Source organism: Bombyx mandarina, chromosome 10 (assembly GCF_030267445.1).
Source record: "Bombyx mandarina strain Sakado chromosome 10, ASM3026744v2".
NCBI lineage: Eukaryota > Metazoa > Arthropoda > Insecta > Lepidoptera > Bombycidae > Bombyx > Bombyx mandarina.
The window spans coordinates 9,486,055-9,513,052 of NC_143217.1; the positions used below are offsets into that span (position 1 = coordinate 9,486,055).

Consider the following 26,998-nt stretch of genomic DNA (forward strand, 5'->3'; position numbering starts at 1 on the left):
CCCTCTGCGCTCGCGACCAAAAAACCGCGACGGAACCGCCTAGCTGTGTCCTGTGCCGAACACAAGGTCACCCCGCGAACTACCGTGGATGCCCCCGAGCTCCAAAAATAAATCGCCGCGTCGCCCGTCAAAACCGCCTCCGAGCTTCCGGCCCAGACATCAAAGCCACGGTACCCTCTGTGCCGAAGGCTAAGCCTGCTTTCGTGCCGGCGTCGGTGCCCAGCGTCTCGGCTTGGGCTAAACCGTTGCCGTACACGAACACGGCTACAACTCTCTCCCCCGCGACTCGTCCCACCCCCGCGATACGTCCCTCCCCCGCGACCTGCCCTCCGACCGCGTCCGAAAATCTCGCTCTAGCGATTGACTTTTTTCAGTCGATCAACTTTGAGCGTGTTAACGCTTTGGGTGACGCCATTCGCGCCGCCTCCACTGCACAACATTTCATCGCCGTTGTGCAAGAATACGCTGACGTATACGCGTCGTTAAATACGTACGTCCTCCCCTCACTCCGCCGGTAATCAATGGCGTACATTAGTAGAATAAAACCCTTATCCGTAACAATAGGATTTTTTAACGCTTACGGTCTCGCAAATCAACGTGATCAGGTTTGTGATTTTTTGCGTGACCATCAAATTGACATTTTCTTAGTGCAGGAGACCCTACTTAAGCCCGCGCGCCGTGACCCTAAAATCGCGAACTATAACATGGTCAGGAACGACAGGCTCTCTGCCCGTGGTGGTGGTACCGTTATTTACTATAGAAGAGCCCTGCATTGCGTCCCGCTCGATCCTCCCGCGCTCGCTAATATCGAAGCATCAGTGTGCCGAATCTCACTGACGGGACACGCGCCGATCGTTATCGCGTCCGTTTATCTTCCACCGGATAAGATCGTTCTAAGCAGTGATATTGAGGCGCTGCTCGGTATGGGGAGCTCTGTCATTCTGGCGGGCGACCTAAATTGTAAACACATCAGGTGGAACTCACACACCACAACCCCGAATGGCAGGCGGCTTGACGCGTTAGTCGATGATCTCGCCTTCGATATCGTCGCTCCGTTAACCCCGACTCACTACCCGCTAAATATCGCGCATCGCCCGGATATACTCGACATAGCGTTATTAAAAAACGTAACTCTGCGCTTACACTCGATCGAAGTCGTTTCAGAGTTAGATTCAGACCACCGTCCTGTCGTCATGAAGCTCGGTCGCGCTCCCGATTCCGTTCCCGTCACGAGGACTGTGGTGGATTGGCACACGCTGGGCATCAGCCTGGCTGAATCTGATCCACCATCGCTCCCGTTTAACCCGGACTCTACCCCGTCTCCTCAGGATACCGCTGAAGCCATAGACATCTTAACATCACACATCACCTCGACATTAGATAGGTCATCGAAACAAGTTGTAGCGGAGGACTTCCTTCACCGCTTCAAATTGTCCGACGATATTAGGGAACTCCTTAGAGCTAAGAACGCCTCGATACGCGCCTACGACAGGTATCCTACCGCGGAAAATCGTATTCGAATGCGTGCCCTACAACGCGACGTAAAGTCTCGCATCGCCGAAGTCCGAGATGCCAGATGGTCTGATTTCTTAGAAGGACTCGCGCCCTCCCAAAGGTCTTACTACCGCTTAGCTCGTACTCTCAAATCGGATACGGTAGTAACTATGCCCCCCCTCGTAGGCCCCTCAGGCCGACTCGCGGCCTTTGATGATGACGAAAAAGCAGAGCTGCTGGCCGATACATTGCAAACCCAGTGCACGCCCAGCACTCAATCCGTGGACCCTGTTCATGTAGAATTAGTAGACAGTGAGGTAGAACGCAGAGCCTCCTTGCCACCCTCGGATGCGTTACCACCCGTCACCCCGATGGAAGTTAAAGACTTGATCAAAGACCTACGTCCTCGCAAGGCTCCCGGTTCCGACGGTATATCTAACCGCGTTATTAAACTTCTACCCGTCCAACTCATCGTGATGTTGGCATCTATTTTTAATGCCGCTATGGCGAACTGTATCTTTCCCGTGGTGTGGAAAGAAGCGGACGTTATCGGCATACATAAACCCGGTAAACCAAAAAATCATCCGACGAGCTACCGCCCGATTAGCCTCCTCATGTCTCTAGGCAAACTGTATGAGCGTCTGCTCTACAAGCGCCTCAGAGATTTCGTCTCATCCAAGGGCATTCTCATCGATGAACAATTCGGATTCCGTACAAATCATTCATGCGTTCAACAGGTGCACCGCCTCACGGAGCACATTCTTGTGGGGCTTAATCGACCAAAACCGTTATACACGGGAGCTCTCTTCTTCGACGTCGCAAAAGCGTTCGACAAAGTCTGGCACAATGGTTTGATTTTCAAACTATTCAACATGGGCGTGCCGGATAGTCTCGTGCTCATCATACGGGACTTCTTGTCGAACCGCTCTTTTCGATATCGAGTCGAGGGAACCCGCTCCTCCCCACGACCTCTCACAGCTGGAGTCCCGCAAGGCTCTGTCCTCTCACCCCTCCTATTTAGCTTATTCGTCAACGATATTCCCCGGTCGCCGCCGACCCATTTAGCTTTATTCGCCGACGACACGACTGTTTACTATTCTAGTAGAAATAAGTCCCTAATCGCGAAGAAGCTTCAGAGCGCAGCCCTAGCCCTAGGACAGTGGTTCCGAAAATGGCGCATAGACATCAACCCAGCGAAAAGTACTGCGGTGCTATTTCAGAGGGGAAGCTCCACACGGATTTCCTCCCGGATTAGGAGGAGGAATCTCACACCCCCGATTACTCTCTTTAGACAACCCATACCCTGGGCCAGGAAGGTCAAGTACCTGGGCGTTACCCTGGATGCATCGATGACATTCCGCCCGCATATAAAATCAGTCCGTGACCGTGCCGCGTTTATTCTCGGTAGACTCTACCCCATGATCTGTAAGCGGAGTAAAATGTCCCTTCGGAACAAGGTGACACTTTACAAAACTTGCATAAGGCCCGTCATGACTTACGCGAGTGTGGTGTTCGCTCACGCGGCCCGCACACACATAGACACCCTCCAATCCCTACAATCCCGCTTTTGCAGGTTAGCTGTTGGCGCTCCGTGGTTCGTGAGGAACGTTGACCTACACGACGACCTGGGCCTCGAATCAATTCGGAAATACATGAAGTCAGCGTCGGAACGATACTTCGATAAGGCTATGCGTCATGATAATCGCCTTATCGTTGCCGCCGCTGACTACTCTCCGAATCCTGATCATGCAGGAGCCAGTCACCGTCGACGCCCTAGACACGTCCTTACGGATCCATCAGATCCAATAACCTTTGCATTAGATGCCTTCAGCTCTAATACTAGGGGCAGGCTTAGGGACCCCGGTAACCGTACTCGTCGAACTCGACAAAGAGGTCGACGTGCAACCTAACCCATGCATCAGCCCGCTGAGTTTCTCGCCGGATCTTCTCAGCGGGTCGCGATTCCGATCCGGTAGTAGATTCATTCGCGAAACAATTGCTCTTGAGTTGTTAGGTCTCCTTCGGAGGCGCTCGGGCAGTTGTTAGCAAATCCCACCCCTCTTGGCTGAGCCTTAGCTCGCCCACCTGTCCTGGTGAAACTGGAAAGGCCTTCGGGCCACCAGTAAACTTTCAATCATAAAAAAAAAAAAAAAAAAACTACACCTAAGCGGCAGTGTGACGTAATCGATGCGAGGTGCAAACTTAGCTTGGTCGAGCTGTAAGTATCGTGTTTCCGCGTAGCGCTTTCGTTGGTGCTTACACTAGTCGTCGCAAGTTAAAAATATGTATAATGTAATGCGTTGAAATATGTATTAAAATGGTTAAAAATACTATTCTGGTCTCCTTTGCTGACAACAGATAAAGTGTCCCAAAAATTCCCCTGCGAATTTCATTCCCGTGGTCATCAGTCGGATGGAAAGTATCGCCAAATACAGTGCTTTGAATGTCTATAATACGACATAGACAAATATAATTCAGTTTGCATTAATTGATAGTTTGAATTAGCATGAAATTTCTAAAATCTAACGAAATCTTTAAATTACGATAGCTTTATTTTGAAACTTCCGATATCAATTAAAAAACTCTTTAGTTTGTAACAAATTAATCCATGTCTATCTATTTATTAAAACTAGTAGCAAGAAAATCCGTAGTACTGGAGATGTGCACGATCATTTTAGATCATTTTAGATGAACAGATATAGATACCTATACATTCTCTTTTATGGACATAGATTTCTTATCAATTCAACTTATGGCCCAAAAGATAAAAGTCACTACCACCAGCGCCACCTATTCGACACTACTATGTACCGGAGGCACCGTAACTATTTTCTTCGGATGGTCATGTCGCCCTTTTATGTGTGCATAATTTCATATCAATTGGACAAATGATTCTCGAGTTAGGTGAAGATACACGCAAAGAAGTCGTCGTGGCCTAAAGGATAAGACGTCCGGTGCATTCGTATCTAGTGATGCACCGGTGTTCGAATCCCGCAGGCAGGTACCAATTTCTAATGAAATACATACTTAATAAATATTCATGATGTAGAAATAACATCGTGTAATAAAATTCAAACCCGCTAAATTATACTTTGCATAATTACTGGTGGACGTAGGACGTCTTGTGAATCCGCACGGGTAGGTACCACCGCCCTGCCTATTTCTGCTGTGAAGCAGTAATGCGTTTCGGTTTGAAGGGCGGGGCAGCCGTTGTATTGTAAAAACGGAGACCTTAGAACTCATATATCAAGGTAGATGGCGACGTTTACGTTATAGGTGACTACGGGCTCCGGTAACCACTTAACACCAGGTGGCCCATGACCTCGTCCCCCCATCTAAGCATTAAAAAAATATATTTATACATATATTGATTTAGTAAATTGGTTTTGTGAGACGAGATTCCTAATTAAATCCAAATTTAATGAATTTCATTTATGTCACACTTCAAAAGATCTCCAAAGTTCAATCAATTAACAGTCAAAGGATGTTTTTGGCTCTCCGTCTTGTCGTTATTGATTTGTTAATAAATGTTTATTAAGAGGTTGTGGAATTACATTAAGTTCTGTTCTTAAATGAAAGTAATTGAATTGTATTGAAAGCAACAGAATTAGTGTTTTAAACATTACTTTGAAGTAGTCTAAAAACATATATATTTTCATAAGTTTTATAGGTAGGTAAACTATAACATATAAACTATTACATGTATTGTTAAGTGAAAAGTAAACGAATATATAATGTTTTTTTGCCGATTAGGAGGTCTAATGCATCACCATTGTTATACTACAATGTTGATTAATTACGTGGGCGCTGGTTTCATTTTCAGTATTACAATAGATTCGATGCTCTAGACTTGGCTATATACCTAGTCAGGTCATAAATTCTGTCACATGTTTAATGTAAAATAATTGAAACAAGTTTATTCATTATGTAACCATTCATATACCAAAATGAACTTAACAAAACATAGATTCTTATGACACTAAAGTTTATTCAAAATGACCTCCGTGATTTTGAATACAGGCCTTCAATCTGCGCGGCCAGTCGTCTATTGCAGCACGAATGAGGTCCATGTCAATATCGGCGGCTGCCTTAATCAAGGATGTCTTGAGTGACTCCAAATTGGGATGAGGCTTTGAGCACGCCTTTTCCTCCAAGTGTTGCCATATCTTGTAATCTAACGGATTCAAATCTGGACTGGAGGAGGGCCAGTCTTCGTGCCGGATGAAGTCGATTTCACGCGCCGCCAGCCAGTCTTGTGTGCTCTTCGCTCTATGAGCTGGCGCCGAATCTTGTTGGAATACCCAGTGCCTGTTATTGAACATGATATGAGAAACAGGTTCCACAAGGTTCGTCAGGACTGTATTTTGATACACAACTGCATTCGTTTTTACACCTTTCTCACAAAAATGTACCTCTGTTAAGCCCCAATAAGAAACTGCCAACCATACCATGAGCGAGGATGGAAAATTACCTCGTTGGACACGCGAAATACGGTTGCTCGCTTCTTCACTACTGTGTGCGTACACCTTATCATTTTGTTTGTTGTAGCTCTCTTCTACGGTAAAAATTTTTTCATCCGAAAAAAGAATTTCCCGATATTCTTTTCCCGCGTACCGCTTCAACAAAGCGCGGCATCTCTTCAGTCTCAGGTCCATTAGACGAGCATTCAAACGATGTCCTGTTTTTCTTCGATATGCCCGAAGCCCTAAGTCTTCATTTAACACCCTTTTCACCGTGGTTCTGCTTAACCCCATCTGAAGGGCCAACAGTTTCTGCTTACGTTTGGGATTTCTTTGAATTCACGCCTTCACAGCTTTTATCACTGCTGGAGTCCTAACAGACCGAGGGCGACCACTTCTTGACCTGTCATCTACACTAGAGTCTTCATTGTATCGTTTGATGGTACGATAAACGAATCTTTTGGTTATATTCAAATGTTTTCAGTATGTTAAATATTTGAATGGCGCGTAACCGCAACGATGCAACGCAATAACTGCAACACGGTCTTCTTTAAGCGTCCACTCCATATTTAAAAATGAGTAAAATTCCAAAAGTATACATTTTTATTTTCATGAACAATTCGAAATTCGAATTCAATAAACTTTTTTGTGGCCAGCATTCTAAAAGAAAAGTTTTTACTGTGTGACAATACTTATGATCTGACTAGTTAGTAGCTATATCTTTGGACTACATTAGCTTGTCCACTCTAAGTATTTTTAGTATAAGCTTTGATGAGCAGCTCGTAAAGTTATAAAAATCATCCTCGTAAATATTTTTGTGAATGAATATCCGTTGATGATGCTTCGTCAGTAGCAGTTCCCCGTGATTAACTGACGCTAGGCACGCTCTCTGACAAGGGTCTCAACCAGCTGATTTATGTTACATTTCACTTTAAAGGTCTCCATATTTTTACTAAGTCTTTGTAAAATACCGAATACTTTTGCTTGTTCATTACACAAATACGAAGTATAGATTACGTTATATCCATTTTCGATGATGCTGTATGCAATTTCATACCTAGTACTTATATATCGCACATCCATTGGCGGACCTTCTAAATTGTACAGCCAAGATCTTAGATCGATAATGTCTGGAAACTAGATGTCTACTGTATTTGGTCTTTGCAGTTGAGTGAGTTAGCTAAGTTCATAGGTGCTTACGAGAATCTATAATTTACTAACGTAATAATTTTGTTAGGGTCGTATATTTTGCAGCTATTTTGACAGCGAGACCGAGACAACTGTAGGTTAATGAATAAAACACGTATGTATTTATGAATATATGTTTAACGTTTGCAAAATTTTATTTATTAAACTTCAAGCTTACCATTTCACATGTTACAACTGCCGAAGATGCCAACGCTAGATGTCTCCTTCCCAAGTCCACAATGGGTACCCCGATTAATACAATTTCCACGGCGATCAAACCAATAACCCCCAGTTTAGATAGACTGTCACGAACACCTGTGTTTTTTTAAACTTTTTAATACAACCGTAAACCTCTGAAATAAGCAAAGTAATCACATTGATTCGATTCGGTAAAAGTTTAAATTAGAAATGTTAATTCGACCGCGTAGAAATTATTTTAAAATCCTTTTCTTGTTTGTTCGCCTAACAAACAAATGACATGATAGCTAATTAAAACTTTTTGAAATGTTATTAAACTTAAGACTTTGTTTCAAGACGATTAAATTTATCACTTAAATGTTCGTTTTTAATTAATTTCTTTGCTAAGTTCAGTTTTTCACCTCATTTTTACATCTAAATTTATAATAACTTCTACGCTATTCGGCCGATTTCGATCTTACAAGTGATCATCGTAGCAGTATGTAATTGTATTGATAAATAGTATTATCGTATCTAAAACAAGCAAATCTAGACAGCGTCTAAGAAGACTAATTTATAATTGGTGGTGGTGAAGGTGGGTGGCGCATTTACGATGTAGATGTCTATGGGCTCCAGTAACCACTTAACACCAGGTGGGCTGTGAGCTCGTCTAACCATCTAAGAAATAAAAATAAAAAAACTTAATTACTGGTGGTAGGGCGTCGCACGGATATGTACCACAAGCCTTCCTATTTCTGTGAAGCGTTTCGGTTTGAAGGGTTGGGAAGCCATTGTATTCTAAAACTAAAACTCAGAACTTATGTCTCAAAGTGGATGCCACGGCCCACCTTGAGACATGAGTTCTAAGTCTCAGTTTTTACAGTACAACGATTGCCCCACCCTTGAAATCGAAACGCATTACTGCTTCACGGCAGAAATAGGCAAGGTGGTGGTACCTATCCGTGCGGACTCACAAGACGTCCTACCACCAGTTCGATAATATTGTGCTGTCCATAATTAATTGGGTTATATTATAAAGAAACGACTTTTTAAATATAATTCAGTCAAAGATTGTAGGAGTAAAGAAAAAAAAATTGTCTCTGTTTTGTCACCACGTGAAGTAATCACATTGCAACAAATCTTTCGCGATTATTTCCGGATCCAATTAATCAGTACGCAGATTATAAATTTTAGGAAGATTAAAATAATAGCCAAAAATATTATGTATCTATCAATAATTTCATGTTATAACATAAGTCACTTGTAATTTTGTTTAAAGATAAAATAAAGTAATTTTTTTATACAACATGTATTTATTTAAGCCGTGTTAATAGCTCATGCACATGGTTAGCCAAGCGATTAATTGGAGGGTACGCTGAGAGCTCGGCTCTGTGCGAATTGCAACAAAAGGATGAAGCTGCAGCTCAGTGCCTTTAGCTTTGAAATTTTACTATTTTATATCAAAAGAAACGTTTCTTGATTCAAAGGTAGTAAGTAACTTTTAAATGCGTATGACTTACCTACGGAAATGTAGGCAATGTTTTTAATTGTCTTTGTAATAAACTTCCGTGATTTTATTGATAATGTTTGATGTATTCGTATTAACCAGTATTAAGTGATACAACTATAGGTAATGACAAAGGTAAGACTACCGGATTGGAATGGAGTTATTGTTTGGTAGAAGGAAGGTCCGAATTTTCCAAATGTCAGCTTTATTGAAAATATCGTTAACTTTATTCTAGTTTGCCGGATTTGTTCTTCGGTACAGAGGCTCAGACGCATTTTTCTAGATATAAATATATCTATCTAATACCTTACGTACAATTCACGAAGGAAATAGGAAAGAACATCATGTATTAAAAATCAATAACACGTACAAATAGTTAAAGAGTGTAATGTTAGCACGTATCCGTAAGCTCTTTCTACTTATGGAATTATGCTTTCCGTGTTCGAAGGCTAGGACAATCACCACTAAATACAATTGCAACTTTGACCATATGTATCGTGAAGATGTACTCATGCCAATGGCTCCCTGTAATAATTTTAAATATCTAAGCTACATCATAGATGAAATTCTGTAAGTTTCACCATCACAAGCGAATAACACATTTATATTAATAGTGCCATTAGTAGCACACAAAGGATAATTATATCCAAAATGTCACACGTGGCAAATGTGCCTATTTATTCTAATGATATCATACAATCTAAATGACATTTCAGTCTTAAATGTTCTTAATCGTCGAAACTGATTGAGGTATTAAGGGTTGGTGTTTTCAAGCAATCATTATTAATTGGCAGTTAGGAGCTTCAGCAAGATTACGATATTTATCTAGTCGAAAGCAATACTAAAATACTGATGTTAGATAAGTTTAAGAAACTAAAGACAAAGCATATAGTGCATATGAAACTACATATTATATTTTAGATAATAACATAAAAGCCTTTCTAATAACATTTAATAATTAATGACTTTCATTCGTACGCTTACAGAGGTTTGTAGGGGCTTAAAAAACGACGCTCCTTTAATTTGAATGTTTCCATTCTGAAAAGCTCTTTCATATTTGTGACACAAAAAAAGCATATTCAAGATAATGACGTGGAATATTCAAGGTATTATGAAATGGGTTTTTAGGCTATTGTCTCGTATCCAAAGCGCTAGTACGAACGGCATTAAGATCGTATTGAAGTAAAATATTTAAATTTATAAAGTTTTCCAAGTTTGCATTCCAAGTAACCTATTCAAATTAATTTTTAGCGCTCATGACCATGAGGACTGTGTGCTCGTCGGCTTAAAAAATCTTCATCAATGTGCAGAATAAGGTCTTATGTGATATATAATAATTAGAGATTAAAGATGTTTAAAGCATAGGTAAGATGATATGTGAGCCTACATACCTAATATTCTCTATATTCGAACTAGGCAGGGTTATAAGTTGCATTAAATTCATATCGATTACGTTTGCTTTAAAATTTTAAAAGTTTCGTGGTATTTATATTACATATAATTTGTTTTGTCTTGTAAGAAAAATGTCTGATGCAATTATGATGCATACGCAGGGGACTGAAAATAACTGAGGTTCAAAATACCGGTGACATCCCTATTCTGGCCTCGGCTCGACGGCGATAATTAGTGCGAAGACAGAATTATTAGAGTAGTTGCTACTGCCTACTTAGTTGTTTACCAATAAGACTATTAAAGTTTACCAAAAGTCTGCTTACAAACTATTTGAAAAAAAAAAGATGTAAACCTATGTCTTGCCTGTAACCTTTTTTTTTGTTTGTGTTTTTAACTGTTTTAAATTATACTCAATTCTGTTACAACTGTGATAACTAAGTAGATATTTACTGATATCAAATCGGTCAATATTGACCCCGATACCAAATCGTTACAGTGAAATGGAAACTTTTATTTGTAAGAGTTCATTCCTGATAACAGATATCGACATTGAATACAAATTGTACTTACTGCATCGTATAAGAAAACAAAAACCGAATTCAATAATAAATAACGTTTTTCAAGGACAGAGTAGAGCAAATCAAAAAAAAATACTACTTCTTTAATATTTTTGTATAATCATCATTTCTTTCCCAGTACGAATCTCGTATACGTGTTTTTTGTTACCATAGCCTACGACAAAATCCTGTGCTGTGGTATATGTAGTAGCCTTAGCCCTTTAAGCCTAGAATTAATTACAATAGCTATTGAAAAATATCATAATAAATACCTGTATTTTTGCGAAATAGTTTCCTCGCCGCCGCGTATATTCTTAAAGCCGGGTAAAATGCAAGGACAACAGAGAATTCAAACAGCCAGAGTAAAGCTCCTCTTTTTATGTCGCCAAAACCGGAGATAATCACATTTAACCCAATATTTATTCTGAAAAATATCAAACGTATTTATGTATTTTTTATTCAATACGAAGCTTACTTTTGAAGTGAATTTATAAGATAAGATTTAACAACTGAATATCATTATTGTCAGATAGACGGTAAGACGAAGCCCATAATCCTTTTTTCAGACATAGGCCAAAGTTTCAATAGTATAAAGATTGTTCCACCCTTTAAAACGGAAAAAATGACTGATTCGCGGCAGAAATATACAGGATGGTGCTGCCTATGGCACCTAATTCGATTCTCATCAATATTTTCTCCAGTCTTCACGATTAGTTGACACAATTAATACTATTGTTACGGCTTAATCTCGTGTTTATTATTTTAATTTTATTATTTCTGACGATGTTTATAGGTATCTACTTTACGTTTTTTCGACTAAGATGTTATTCGTTGAAATTTTAATTAACTCATGCCTTTTTTGTAATCGAAATGACTATGGCTATAATTTACAAATAATCATAATGGAACAATTTCCATTATGATTATTTATTCAAATACCCATCGTGAACAATTTCACGATTATAGAAAACAAAACTATTGTATTTAACATTAAAATTTATAGGTTGTACAATTAATTTTGAGCGTAGACCTAGTGCGGGATCGAAATCGCAAGATTCTTGACGGCAACATTTAATCTGAGAATGTAATTTAGTTTAGGAATCTAATCCCAAGTGTTTGTGGATCTCTTTAAGCTCTTAATGTGTATTGGACATTGGGATCACTTAGTTTCGTTTGCTTTTGTGGTGTGATCAATTAAGTCTGTTCAAGTTAAATCACCTCTAGCTTACAGTTTGTAAGTAGATTTAGGAGTATTACAGTAATTTAAATTTAAGAAGTAAACGCATAAGTTTTGTACGTAACGCATGTAGAAATATATAAACATTGATTTTATTTAAAAATAATGTAAAATTGTGTAAGGTAATCTTTATTTAGGTATCTTATATTATATTTATGTGTATAAAAACGATTCATATAGAAAAAAAAAATGTTTAAAAATACTAACAAAATACGCTTTTATAGAAAATCCAACTAAAAAATAAAAAATAAATTTTAATAAATTTGAATTAAAAATAGTGTAAGAAAAAATGATTTTATTACTGAAACTGAACCTATATGAAACTGAAACTATTATTTATTTTTCATTTTTTAGTTGAATTTAAATTTTTTAAACATATTTTTTTCAATTTTTTTTAAATATTGAATTGTCATCGGTCCTTAATAAGTATATCAAATTTCGAGTTAATCCAACGTTTTGAAGGGGGTCAAAATCATGTTCAAAGATTCCGTTACAAACATACGTCTGAAGCTAATAAAAGCGTATTAAAAAGGACTAGTAATGCTAGTAACAACTAGTACCATTATATCTGTTTCGATAATGGTATAGCGAAGCAACTGTCATACGTTTTTTCGGGGTAAGAACGAACAACATTGTGTTCTGCTATTTAAAGCTTGTTAAAACGTCTTCTAATGTGGAATTCACGAGCGGCGCATTCTTCCGAAAAGTATGCATAACTTTTGCATGCCCCCGCAAGTATTTAACACAAGAGAAATGTCGTAATTTTGAACAGCTCACACAAAAATATATCAGACTAGCTGACCCGGCAGACTTCGTAGTGCCTCAATCGAAAAAAAAAAGACCTAAACTTTTGTATAAAATAAACTTAAAACAAACAAAACGAATCCGTCCGACGGGGGACACATCAAAGGAAAAACAAAATTGCTATTTTTATTTAATTCCGAGCATTTTCATATTCATCTACCTTTTAAACCTTCTCTGGACTTCCACAAATAATTCAAGACCAAAATTAGCCAAATCGGTAAAGCCGTTCTCGAGTTTTAGTGAGACTAACGAACAGCAATTCATTTTTATAACTATATATATAGGTATAGATAATGTTTAACTCGTAATAAATTGTATTGTCAAAATTTAAGATCATTGTAGACAGTATCAAATATTTTACACGACAAGCAACTTAAATGAACATCGAATATTTACGGCTGTCTAAACTAAAAAAAATGTATAGGATTTATTTCTTTTATCTATCAATATATTCTCTACATCGTTTTATTCCATTATTTTTGCTGTATTGGGCGAAATGGAGTGTATTTAATTTTTGCTGTCTTGCACTAGCTAGATGTACAAAAGATAGCTTACTTTTCATTTAATCCTGACAAATAATTATTAGTACTTTTTAAAATTACCAACGTTTTTCATTTAATATTAATTTTTCCATAAACTATGACGAAGCTCACTTAATTGTTAAATAATTATATAAACGAAAATTATAAACGAAAATTAAACTAATTTTAATTTGTGAAAGGAGGTGAAAGTAAAAAAAAAATTGTATTTCAAGTTTTGTATGGGTATTTTCACTCTGAGATCGATCTGTTCATTTTGTGCCCTGTCTGAAAGGTTTTAAGGGAGAGAGCGTCAATAGAATTTTAAGTACATGTAAAAGTATTTCAAAGTTTTCGGCACCGGAAATTCCTCTTAAACTATTACCGGAACCCTTAGACTCCATAAAACGGATGTCACTGCATACGTTGAGACAAGATGAGGTAATAGAAAGATGAATATGTGATAAAAATTTAAGCCTGCTCTAAAAATCTAGGTGACTAATTTTTTATCAGTAATTTTTTTTTAGTTTAGCTTACTTTCCTCTTTCCACAAGGTCATAAATCATGGTGTCGAACAGCAGCATCAGCAAAATGACTACGAAAATATGGTACAGGGCTCTTATATGTGGAGAAGTGTCTATAAGAACCGTCAGTGGCGACTCCCTGGTCGTAAACTCTGAATCAACATCACCATTCTGCTTAATGATATTTTTTTGATTACTGTCATAATTCTCCGCCCTCTTTCTATGACGAACTGTATTTGAAGTTGACATGAGTATGACTGAAAACAAAATGAATTTAAAATTAATATTTATAATTTTTATGACCGTGATGCTGTTTTAAAAACATGCTTTTTTTTTTTGTCTACCTAAGCTGGTAGCCTAGAGGGGCTATTCCAGCGTAACCGTAACTAGTAGGTGAGCTCACGGGGCTCAAACCTGACGACGATGCTAACACGAACCCTAGCAAGAGTCGTGCTTCGCAGAATCTACCACCGGATCGGAAACGCGACCCACTGAGAAGATCCGGCGAGAAACTCAGTGGGCTGTGTCTGAGAGTTAATAAGATCAATGCAAAGCTGTAGTGATAAAATTGATATTATAATGATTTATAAGTATATTGATGAAGTTCAAAACATTTGGATTCAATTCGAAGTAATTCAATATTCCTTGGCCGATTTCGGCAATGGCCATGTTAGCTCCGTTTCGAATAATCACGGTGTACTCATGTATGGCTAATATAGCCTATTTTATTCCTAAGCGTTTGCACACGCGGGCTGGTGAGTACGCACTTCACGCAGGCTGCTTCAACCAATGAGCTTTCTGGTGTTACATATGTTTTTTTCACCAGTACAAAGTCAGTACGAAGTTTTTATATCTTATTGAAAGTGGACAGAGGAGCTCATGGCTAATTGGGTATTCGGTGATAATGGGTAAACCATCCAGCATAACGTGGATGACGCTAGCCGCCTGAAGATATGAGGTCTAAGTCTCAATTTTAATGTGTTGCGGCTGCACCATCCTTCTTATCCGACCGAATAACTGCTTCACCAAAAAATACGTAGGATAAGTAATCTTTATGGATTACAGAAATCGTTAAAGACTATTCGGGTAATAATTTGCTTAGTCTAAAACACATACAAAAAACATTGGGAAGTGTCAATAGCTTTAAAACCCCAGCAAAATGGAATTGTTATTTTGCTCGAGGATATCAAAGTTTTTATTAGTATTAATTATTCTACATTAGAACTGCTTTCAAAATAATAGAAAATTAAATTTTAAGTAGAACTTACATTAAATTGTATTATAGAATTTAAAAAAACACAAGAGATGCTTTTGATGAATAACGTACAAAAATGATTTTTTTTTAAATAATAAAAAAATTAAGCATATTCTTTTTGTGAGATATGTAAAAGATAAAAAAAAAAAAACATTTACTTACGTAGTGCACACACAAACGAGCAGAGTGCTATTGTTTAAATAAAGTACAAGAAAAATTTATAACAAAAACTATGTTTCTAATCAACACTACTGCAACCAACAATATCACGTACACTTAATATTGAGGGTATATTTATTTTCTATTACGGAACAATCCGGTTGTTTACGACTTGCACTAGAAATGAACTGAACGTACCGGTGTTAGATACAAAAATAACCTCTCACACCAGATAAGCTTCGTTCATTAGAAATATCATTACAATTTTCAAATAACACAACACTAATACATGACAAATGCACCATTTACTTTGTGCCTAAATGTTTCCGCGACGCACTTAATACAATTTTTATACAAATAGAATAATCAGACAGGAAAATAATTTTAAGTAACATTATCCGTAGCTGTGTTATCGTTTGAACTAACGCCTAATGAAACGATTTTTTATCAGTTCCACATTTTGATTTTACTATCAAATAAGGCAAGAACGCTTATCTGGTAAATTAAAATATATAATCATTTATGTTGTTTATTGAGCCTCTACCATATGTTTACTGTTTATATTGATGGACGAGCTCACAGCCCATCTGGTGTTAAGTGGTCACTGAAGCCCACAGATATCTACAACGTAAATGCCTCACTCACAGGCATATCCTGTGTATTTCTAATTCCATGCAGTAACGCAGTTAAGCCGAATTTACATTACGAAATTAGTGGCGTGAAATTAATTTCGTGACATTAGTTTTACCAACAGTTTCACGTGTAATTTAATACTTTCGTAATGCATGCATTAATTTCATGCATGCAAATTAGTTTCGTGCCCTGCGCGATTTTTTGGTGAAATTAGTGTCATGCAACTAATTTCATAGTGTTGACGCGACGTGAAACTAATGTCGCGAAAGGGCCTGCGCTGTGCGGACGTGTGTATTGTTAGTTCGGACGCGCTTCAAGCGTTGAAAATGGCAAACCAATGATGGAGTACAGAAAAAAATATAGATCTTATTAATGAATATCAATGACAAGGGTCCCGAAACACCTATAGTAAAAAATCAAAATTATCTTCACTCATTCGAAAATAGTTTTTATAACTCTCAGGATCTTCATCTGCTAATTCAGAGACTAACTTCATTGCACCTAAATGCCTTCTTGTTGACCATCCTCGAATCTACCAACTTTTTTTTTTCTTGATAGTCTTTTTTTAAGTTTATAGGTATATAAGCATTTCTTTAGCTACATTGAATATAGCAAATTATAGCTTTGATGCTGAAGGCGCCATGGTTACTGCGATACTGTGGATTTCGCGACACTAATTTTTTAACGAAATTACTTTCGCATATATCGAAACTACTTTCGTGAAACTGAGCTCAACATGCATGACACTAATTTCGTAATGTAAACTCGGCATTAGGGTTGAAAGTTGAGACAGCAGTTAAGCAATACAGTTAATCACTTCCACCTCATATTTTAAGGTTTACATTGGTATTCACGTTGTGAAGCTCATGGGATCCGGTATTTAACACGAGGTGTGACATAAGATCATTCACTTATTTATGCAATAAATTAAATAGGTAATATTTTCACGATGAATAAATATTTAATTAGTAGTGGTAGGGTTTATTCTCACTCTAAAGTGGTAGGCATCAACGTTTTCCTTTTTGGCCATTAAGCAGTCATGCATAGAAGAGTGACACAGCCATTAAACAGTACCATTGTGAATTGGACCTTATGTATTAAGACAGGTGATGGCATTTACGTTGTGGCATATTTATTTAGCCTATTAACCAATTAACATCAGGTTGTCTACCCATCTAGAGCAATATACAATAAAACACAGCTTTTTCCTTTGAAAGAAAAATCTTTTACAAGAAATAGTTAGCCTACCTGTGTGATAAGAGGTCGGAATTATTTTGGTATTTAATGAAGCGTTAAAATTTTTACTTCACTTAAAAATATTGAATCGAAATCACAAATCTAATCTTAGGAATAGTTCAGTTTAATTTTAATCAGTTTTCTCGGGTCTATTATAATTAACTTCATGTGTTGAATGTTTAAAAGCTGGTATAGATAAAAAGGGTCGAGTTAATATTTCATTTCGTAACGGAAGTGTGATTATGGAATTATGAGTTGGCCCCTGTCATCCTTTATTTTGATAAGTACCACGTTTTAAAATAAATAAAAGAAAATGAGTTTCGGTCGACGTTAAAATCTTACAAAGGATCAAAGCCCTCAAAAGTAATTTCAGGTTGGCTTGGCTTTTGTTTATTTTTTAATTAAAAAACGCAACAGTAATGAAAGTGTGGGTTGTTAATTACTTTTATAGTCAGCTTAAAGCGCTTAATAATGTAATGCTTGTGGTTTTTAGATAGAATATTAAATTTAAAATTTAGTGTGTGTGTGTTCTTCTTCCTGCTTCGACTTAATTATATTCAAGGGTTTTTTTTAATGTACTGCCCTTATCGGCAAATGAGCATACGGTCCACCTGATGGTGAATGCTTACCGTCTCCCATGGACTTTAGCAATACCAGGGTTAGAGCCAAGCCGCTGCCTACCGTGTGCCGAGTGGGTGCGGTTACCATTTCATGCCTTTCCTCACTCATTGCTGTCAAGAATCTTCCAGTCTATTATGCATATTATTATGCATACCTTACTTCTTCTTCTTGCCTTTATCCCATATTATGTTGGTTCAGTGCAGCATGTTCTCTTATCATGCTGCATAGCGATTTGGCATTAGTCTTACAACCGCCCGCCTGCCTCACGTCAAGTCTTCTTTGATTATATCTTTCGTAGCATATCTATTGCAACGTGCAAAGGGAGCGACATTTCTGTTTCTTGTTTTATGTGTTTTTATTTTCAAGTGCACAATCGACGTTAGTACTTAACGCATTATTTTTAGTTTGCGAGACTATTTTCCGACCCAACCGGTATTAAGTAGTCACTGGAGCAAATATATATCATATCGTGAATACCACCGTTCACCTTGATACGTCAGATCAAGAAGGTCTCTACGGAGTACGGGTCAATCGTCATATTGCCAATATAATTGGAATAAAAAATTTATCTTAGCTACGCCGAAAGTTCGGTTATCGTCCCGCTGTACAGGGAAGAAAATCTTACTTACTTTACTTTCGGGGTCGTCGTACTCCCTTACGGGGGCACGGAGCGGGCCTCGGGGTAAACCCCACTACCCGGGCAGACGCTCCCTGCCACATAGGGCAGGGGTGAAATGGATGCAAGACTGGATTGGGGGGGGGGCTGTTCGCAGCGTGCTTCGGCACACTCACATCGACAAAAATACATACATATATTTAATACGACGGGCTTGATGATGCAGGAGGAGTGATGCCCGCGGACGACGCACCCCGGCGCCGGCTGCTGTCCTCTGCTTCCTAATGTTTTTTTTTTTTTTTTTTTTTTTTTCCCCTTATTATCTAACTACAACTAACTACAACTAAACTAAACTAACTAAACTACTATATACAGACAGGGACAACAGTCAGCAACCGTGGGGCCCGCCACCGGCCCCATGCCGCGGCCCCACCTCTACAAACCAGAGGAGGAGCCGCGGCACTAGTTTGGCGCTCACCCGTTCTGGGCTCCCCAAAAGGGGAAGACCGTCGCGGGGAGGGACCGATATGAAACACTCCCCAGACGGGGAAGTGGTCCACCCAACGGGGGTGGAAAATGGGTCCCCATAGGGGGGCACCCCAACGATGTGGGGGGAAGTGAAGAGTGTGGACAGCTCAGTCCCATGGGGGCACTCATTATGAGCACTCCCATATCACTCCGGTTAAGCCGACTATCTTACCATAGCCGGGGGTTCCAGTAGATCCCTTGGTAGCGCCCGACCATCAGGTGGTCTGGCGTGCAAGGGAGCTATATTGTGGAGGTGCTCGTGGGGTCCACCGTCAGCCCGCTCGTAAAGATTACGAGCTAGCCTCTGGATGAACTCCTCGAGCGACTCCACATCCAGATCCCGGGCGATTACGTCATTTCTGATGTAACGCCCTGCTCCGACTATCGTGCGAAGAGCCAGATTTTGCTGGACCTGTAACCTCGCCCGCATACCCTGCGGGATGAGGTGATACCAGGCCTCAGCTGCGTACGTGATACGGGAACGGACATACGTCTTATAAATGCCGAGCTTAGTCCTGACCGGCAACCTGGAGGCCAACACCGGCCGGAGGAGGAAGCTCGCACAGCGAGCGGCCGCCAACGCCTTATTGGCGTGGGCGGTCATCCTCAAACTCCGGTCGATATCGACCCCCAAGTACCGGACGCTGGACCTAAACTCGACATTAGCGCCACGGAGACTGAGCTGTCCCGGGACGACTGTTGTGCGGACCGGACCGAAGAGGATAGCCGCAGTCTCCCCCACGTTGACCGCGACCCTCCATCGGTCCAGCCACTGGGGCAGTAAGTCCAAGAGCCTCTGCATCCTCAAAATGGCCGCAGAGGGGACGTTGGATGACGAGAAGTAGGCGCTGTCGTCGGCAAACAGCGCCAACTTCACGTCTACTTCCCACGCTTGGAGGTTACCCTCGAGCGTGGGAATGTCGTTTGTGTAGAGAGCGTAGAGGAGTGGAGCCAGGACGCTTCCCTGCGGAACTCCGGCCGTGACTGGGCGCACCGACGACTTGGCGCCCTCGACCGCGACAAAGAAGGATCTTCCCTCCAGGTACGACCCCAGCAGTCGCACGTAGGCGTGCTGGAGGTCCGTGTTCTGCACCAGCTTGTGGATCAGTCCCGCATGCCAGACACGGTCGAAGGCCTTCTCGATATCGAGAAAGACTGCGGCCGTGTACTGGCGCGCGTTGGACCGATCCGCCAAGTGATGCATGACGCGGACCAATTGCAGCGTTGTCGAGTGACCGCTGCGAAACCCGAACTGCTCGGGTCTGGGAAGGATGTGCGGCGACACCCTTCTCAGCAGCAGCCTCTCGAACAACTTGCCCACATGCGACAGCAAGGTGATCGGACGGTAACTGGAGGGATTTCTCCTATCCTTGCCGGGTTTGGGCAAGGCGATAACCTTGCCCAATTTCCAAATTCCCGGGAAGTGTCCTGTGGACAGAATGGAATTGAACAGCCGTGTCATGTATGACACGACCGTTTCAGGGAAGTGGAAGAATGCGAGAGAGGGAATACCGTCCTCGCCCGGCGCCTTGCGCCTCTTCATCCGCTTGATGGAGAGGCGCAATTCACTGGGAGTGATGAAAACATCATCTTAAGAAAATCTTACTTTCCCTCCCTGGGTACTGACAAGTGCGCATGCGCGTTAGTGTCTACGTCTGCTCTCACGCACCTAAAATTCTCCGCCATTGATGTGCTCGGGTAATTTGCAATATTGTGTTTAGTGTAAAAGTGAAATAAACAAAAGGAAATAAAATTTAATAGTGAAGTATTAAACAAAGATGAGTTTATCAGACAGTTCTTATTCGATTAGTAGTAGTTTATTTAAAAATTAAATAACAGTTAAATTGTTGTTTTATGAGGGTGGGGCACCCCCAAGCCCCCGCCATGGCTTCGCCCCTGGACCCCGGCTCGGTACTTCACGGGTGCTAAATTTTTTACATTGTCGAACTTTCGGACTGGTAGGCGAAAAAATAGTATGTGCACCGCGGGAAAAAACGCGTGTTTGCAATTTTACACGCGGGAGGAAATGTCCAACTTTTTTCCCTTGGTGCACAATGTACTATTAATGCATAACATAAATATTTAAGGCTTAAAGATATTCCTAATAAATATGTCACTGATATACAATAAGTTGAGAGTTAAAGACCAATAAAGCCACAGCTGGCGGAACGGAATGGCGCATCGTAAACAATGAAAAACCATAAAAGATTTACGGGCCTACACAGTACACGAAAAAACTCACCTTGGAAAAGAGGCGTCCTCCATTGTTCTGTTTTGCTTTCATAAATTTCTGAATATCTACTGAAACCTTAGGGGAAAGGAAAGGGGAATAACCCCTTTAGGTCCCTCAAGTACTCAAGAGGATTGGAAAATCGTTAAGACTCTGGATGACGATGCTCAGTGTCCATAGAAATCACTTGGCTTAATAAAAGGGACTTAGATTTTAAGAAAAAAAAAAGAGGATAACATTTAAAATAAAACCGATTAAGAAACATCGTAATGACGTTTTTAACATAATATATAACATAACATATGTTATACCCTGGAAACCGATGAATGTTTGTGTTGGTTGTATTGTAGTTATCTATACATGTGGATACTTCTTCTTTTTTTGTTTTCTTTTTTTCATTAACTAATTTGGAAGCTTGCTCGCTATCTACATTAATATGGGTTTTACTGAGTGCATATATCATTTAGATTGCAATCCAGATCAGATTTAGGTACTATTTGTATGATTTAGTTAATAGGTAATGTACTGTAATGATTGTGATTTGACACCTCGTATATATATATTTATTCTATATATAATTCTAAATAGATATAGACATATGATAGTATGGAGTACAGTAGACGCATTTATAGAAAGAATTAGTGATGCTCCGGAGTTTTACTCAAAACAAATTGAAACGAATGCTTTGTTTACCACTTTTGAAGAGTATATTCAACAACAGGTGCAAATTATTTTTATAAAATTAACCAAATATAAATTAATTCCATGGTCATTTTCTCTCCTCTTTTGTTTATGGCACTTTGCCTGTTTTGGGATAATTATTCCAAAAACTCAATCATAAATATGATCTTGAACCCACATCATACAGACCCATAAGCCTGTTGCCTGTGCTGTCCAAGATGTTTGAGAGGATTCTCTTCAGTAGAATATTACCAATACTCAATGAAAACAAAATTGTACCCAGACATCAATTCGGTTTTCGACAACAGCACTCTACCATAGAACAAGTGCATAGGGTCTGTGAAAAAATTCGATCATCCCTTGAAAACAAAGAATACTGCTCTGCCGTGTTTCTGGACATCCAGGCTGCGTTCGATAAGGTGTGGCATAAAGGCCTACTATACAAAATAAAGGCATTCCTACCCCATAGTTATTATCCACTGATGAAATCATAACTGATAGATAGAATTTTCCGGGTGAGAGAAGACGGAGAGCTATCAAATATTCACGATATAATGGCGGGAGTCCCACAGGGTACTGTGCTGGGACCCGTCTTGTACACCATATATACTGCTGACCTTCCTGAAACACAAGGCGTTACCACAGCTACATTTGCGGACGACACAGCACTACTTGCAAGCAGCACGGACCCAGCTGTTGACTCTGCTACCTTGCAGAACAACCTTGACAAAGTGACTGAATGGCTCCAGAAATGGCGAATAAAGGCTCATACTACAAAATCCGTCCACATAACATTTACGCTTAGGAAAGGAAGCTGCGCATCGGTAAAAATGTGTGATATCACCCTGCCACAATGTGATACAGTCAGATACCTCGGTATGCACCTGGACAAAAGACTGACATGGAAAAAACACATCCAATCAAAACGAGATGAGCTAAACATGCGGTTCAAAAACATTTACTGGCTGATGGCACGTAACTCGAAGCTTTCCACTGACAATAAGCTCCTAATCTACAAAATGATCCCGAAGCCAATATGGACGTATGGATTACAACTGTGGGGAAGTGCATGCGATTCCAGTTTAAATATCATGCAAAGAATGCAGAATGGCATCTTAAGAACCATAGCAAACGTACCATGGTTTGTGACAAACACTGAGATCCATGAAGCCATGAACATGAGAACTGTTAAGGAAGAGATAAGGTTGACAGGGACTAAGTACAGAACTCGGCTGGAAAACCACCCAAATACCCTAGCTAATGCGTTGACAAAAGTCAGTTACATCAAACGACTGAAACGTCATGATATACAGGGAGTTGGTGACAGATGGTGATTAATGAGGAGTCTCCTGGTGAGGAGCCTCTTCGACGCGATGGCACACGCAACGGATCTGCTCATAGTCCAGGACTGATCGCAGATAGGCACATAAAAAAAAAAAAGAAATATGATCTTAACATTGTGGCCTCAACTCTTGTTATATTTTTGCCGTAAAAATACAGAAATAAGTGCATTCTTGATGGGCGATAACGGAGAAAATGATCCATAGTAAATAAATTCTGTTTGAATCATCGTTTTGATGAAATGATGAAAAATCGCATTAAATAAAACAATTAAAATGTTTATTATACTCGTATGAAAATATTAACTGTTAGTATTTATTTCCAAAATCAGGAAAACATCGGTAATATGATAATAATAATGTTAAGTTAATTTAATTAAGTTAAATTGTACAAGTGAGGAAAACATTATGACTAAGAGAAAATTACTTTTCGAAGAATTATTTTTATGAAACCAATAATGAAATTAGTTAAATAGCATAATATCGTCGCAACTAATTTAAAAAATAAACTTTAAAACGAACAGTCGGCCAATTTGTAATATCTTCAATATCAAATTTGGGGAATGTGACTTTTAATTATTGGAGTTTACTCCTTTAGAATCGATTTACATATATAGGCCCGGGGTATGAAAATTATGGGGACCAAAATCGTACTAGCATGTCACACGAAATGCGTTATGCGCCTGATTGGCTCCTGATTGCGTGATGCGTGCGCGCGCCAATCAAAATCGTACTAGCATGTCACACGAAATGCGTTATGCGCCTGATTGGCTCCTGATTGCGTGATGCGTGCGCGCGCCAATCAAAATCGTACTAGCATGTCACACGAAATGCGTTATGCGCCTGATTGGCTCCTGATTGCGTGATGCGTGCGCGCGCCAATCAGGAGCCAACGCGCGGCCGCGTTATCGCAGGTGACGCCGGGCTGCTGCGCCGGCAGTCCGCCACAAAGCCTCGTACTGATCGCGCGTTTCTCTCATTATTGTATTTTCATATATTTGTTAGTCGTTTGTTTTGTGTCTCGTTAATTTGTTAATAATCTGTAGTGTATCGTGTTGTCGTAATATAGAACTATTTCTCGTATTGTTTCGTTTAATTTTTTATATCCAGTAAACTCCAGTCGTGCGTCGGAGCGGACACACACACTTTTTTTATTTTTATTACCAGTATGTCATTTTTAATAAATGTGTCTAACCCTAGTCTCCAGATTTGCACAATTATCAAAGACTTATGAGAATATAATAATTATACTAGTATTACATACATTGTCCCGATATCCTCACAGGGTTACCTGTATAATACATACTATTTCATTTCATTTTTGTTCGGTTTATTAAAAAGTCATATTTTTTTGTTTCAAATTTCTATATTTACTATAGTGCATATTATTATCAATTTCATTCCGTACACAAATTATATCTCGAACAGGTCGTGATAGAAATATTGAAAGCTTATATTTTCCTGCTAATGAAAACGACTACATAAGCTTAGTGCAAACTCTTTTGATGCATTTGAGAGGCTTCTTACACACAGCGGAGGGGGTTTCGCCTAGTTCCTTCGAATAAATCTTGCAAGTTGCACCTTCATCTATAAAAATATATGGAAGAAAAATTAAGTATGAAAATATTAGTTTGTACTCTGATATTGGCACTGACAAGGTGTAAACTTAAAAAAATAATAGGAATCAGCAGATGAAGACAATCTGACTTTAACAAAGCTTTGTAATAAATATGATGATAATAATTTTTTGGCAAGAAACGTCTCTTTGTTCTGGTGGTTAATGATCTTGGCAACTATTCCGGTTTTAGAATCTAACTCTTATTCGAAGTCAAAAAAATTGTTGAAGATATCGTCATGTCCTAACGCAAGATGTACTAGTTTATGTTTGTATTCCGATATACACCGACAGAGCACACGATAAAAGTGTAGCTTCTTCTTCTTCTTTGTCGTTTCCTCAGTACTGAGGGTCGTGACCACCTTGGTCCAGTTTTTCCACCAGCTTCCTCCAATGTTGCCTGCATTCGGCCTGCTTAATAGCGCCCGGGACGCTGGTGTTTGTGGCCTCCTTGACAATGTCCGTCCACCTGGTTGGCAATCTTCCTCGAGTGTAGCTAGGGATCGCTTAATCTCGTTGATCTGATTTTTAATTTCTGGTAGTAAACTTACCAAGTAAAGTTACACATGCGGGACAACAAGCACACTTTCCAGCGTGTCTGGCGCGATGCTCAGTGTTCTTAGGGCAAACAAGTGGTGGCTGTATGCATGGATTTTTTTCACAGTAGTCTGTACCACATACCAAAGCACCGTACGCTGCTGACGCAACGCATGCCAGCATTATAAAAATCAACGTTTTCATTCTGTAAAAATATTAAAAAAAACAATATAAACTATGTTGTCGCTAGAATGAAGACGGCCACAAGTCCTGCGCTAGCTAATATTTAGTGTTAATATTTAATATTTAGTGTTCTTTGTGCGGTATTAATTTTTCAAGTAATATTTTAATAATACAAGTCCGTTATCAACGAACAAAAATCACCTTAAGAAAATCTAAAACGAAGATTCAACTTTTTCAATTCTTACCTCTTTATTTCTCAAAGTTTGAAGCCAGACCAACTGAATCAATTTCAAAAATGCAACGGTTCGCTGAGTCGAATTAAATTTGAATAATATGCTAAGCCTACCTCAATATTCTGTCTAACGTTCGGGATTTCATGTGAATTTATTCAAGTTTCAAGATAGAAAATATTCCACGAAAACGTACAAGAGAAGGCAAACGTATTTCATTCTTTCAAACGAAATATTATGTTGTTCTAGGAAATAATACATTGTACAAATTTTAATACGCTGAAATCTATATATATAAAAATGAATTGCTGTTTGTTAGTCTCGCTAAAACTCGAGAACGGCTGGACCGATTTGGCTAATTTTGGTCTCCAATTATTTGTGGAAGTCCAGGGAAGGTTTAAAATGTTTAAAAAAATATGAAAATGCTCGGAATTAAATAAAAATAATAATTTTGTTTTTCCTTTTTTTTGTTTTAAGTTTATTTTAAACAAAAGTTTAGGTCTTTTTTTTATCGATTTAGGCACTACGAAGTCTGCCGGGTCAGCTATACAGAATATATTTTCAGAACTAAAACTAGGAATTTTTACGACGAAGCAATATACTATTTGTCTGGCTGTGTTGTCGGAAGAGTCACGAGTGTATTTTGAAGGGCGACTAAGGAATTCACGGGAGAATGAGCAGCAGTAGGTATTCTTTGAGTATCATGTCAGCGTACTCGTATTGTACGCTCGCACGGGTACGTACCACTATCCTACCTATTACTGCCACGGTACAGTCATTCTGATCCGAAGACTGGAACAGCCGTTATACAACAGAATTGAGAGTTCGACCTCATAAAAACTTTTCATCGAAAAAAACATAAAAAACTTACTTGAAATTTTTGAATACGTTTCTCGTAATAGTCTTGTGTGCAAGTTAAAATACTGAATGTGTAGATCCGGGAGATGTATGAGTATTTATAAGAATGACGACGAGATAACCCTGCACCTTGTTTGGATTTTCTACATTCTCGTTATCTTCAGGATTCATCCATTTATTATTGCAATATATATAAATCACAACATTGCATAAAATCTAAATTTAATTGAGCACTCTTCTGCAGTTTTCTCACTTTACCTTAAGTGTCTGCGAATACATTGCAAATAACATCAAATATACGCATGTATATTAGTGGGGGACCCAAATTATGTACAGTAATATATATAAGTATACATTATCGCAATATACATCACAACGTGAATGCCCGGTCACCCCCATCCCCTTCACAGATGAAAGG

General features: G+C 39.2%; 2 protein-coding genes across 2 annotated transcripts in view; both read right to left on the reverse strand.

Moving 5' to 3' along the window:
• Nucleotides 1-15,707, reverse strand: part of LOC114250606 (sterol O-acyltransferase 2) — a 26,707-nt gene extending 11,000 nt beyond the window's left edge. The window contains exons 1-4 of the mRNA XM_028184556.2: nucleotides 15,276-15,707; nucleotides 13,872-14,115; nucleotides 11,048-11,199; nucleotides 7,321-7,457 (exon numbers count right to left, since the gene is read on the reverse strand). Coding sequence (XP_028040357.2) covers nucleotides 7,321-7,457; nucleotides 11,048-11,199; nucleotides 13,872-14,107 — 525 coding nt within the window. The 5' untranslated portion in view covers nucleotides 14,108-14,115; nucleotides 15,276-15,707. The remainder of the gene's footprint in view (nucleotides 1-7,320; nucleotides 7,458-11,047; nucleotides 11,200-13,871; nucleotides 14,116-15,275) is intronic.
• A 7,708-nt stretch (nucleotides 15,708-23,415) lies between these two features.
• On the reverse strand, nucleotides 23,416-26,751 carry CP8 (cationic peptide CP8). Its single transcript, XM_028184563.2, has 3 exons — nucleotides 26,594-26,751; nucleotides 25,324-25,514; nucleotides 23,416-24,744 (listed from the first exon to the last, which is right to left on the reverse strand). The coding sequence occupies exons 2-3, from the start codon at nucleotides 25,511-25,513 to the stop codon at nucleotides 24,635-24,637; spliced, it is 300 nt and encodes a 99-aa protein (XP_028040364.2). The 5' UTR covers nucleotide 25,514; nucleotides 26,594-26,751; the 3' UTR covers nucleotides 23,416-24,634.
• Between the last annotated feature and the right edge of the window lie 247 nt (nucleotides 26,752-26,998).

What these genes read in the sequence shown, in the direction of transcription:
- CP8 (XM_028184563.2), bottom strand. Translation starts at nt 25,513, where the DNA reads ATGAAAACGTTGATTTTTATAATGCTGGCATGCGTTGCGTCAGCAGCG. An exon ending in CGCATGTGTAACTTTACTTG is followed by an intron (nt 24,745 to 25,323) that starts GTAAGTTTACTA and finishes ATATTTTTATAG; the next exon opens with ATGAAGGTGCAACTTGCAAG.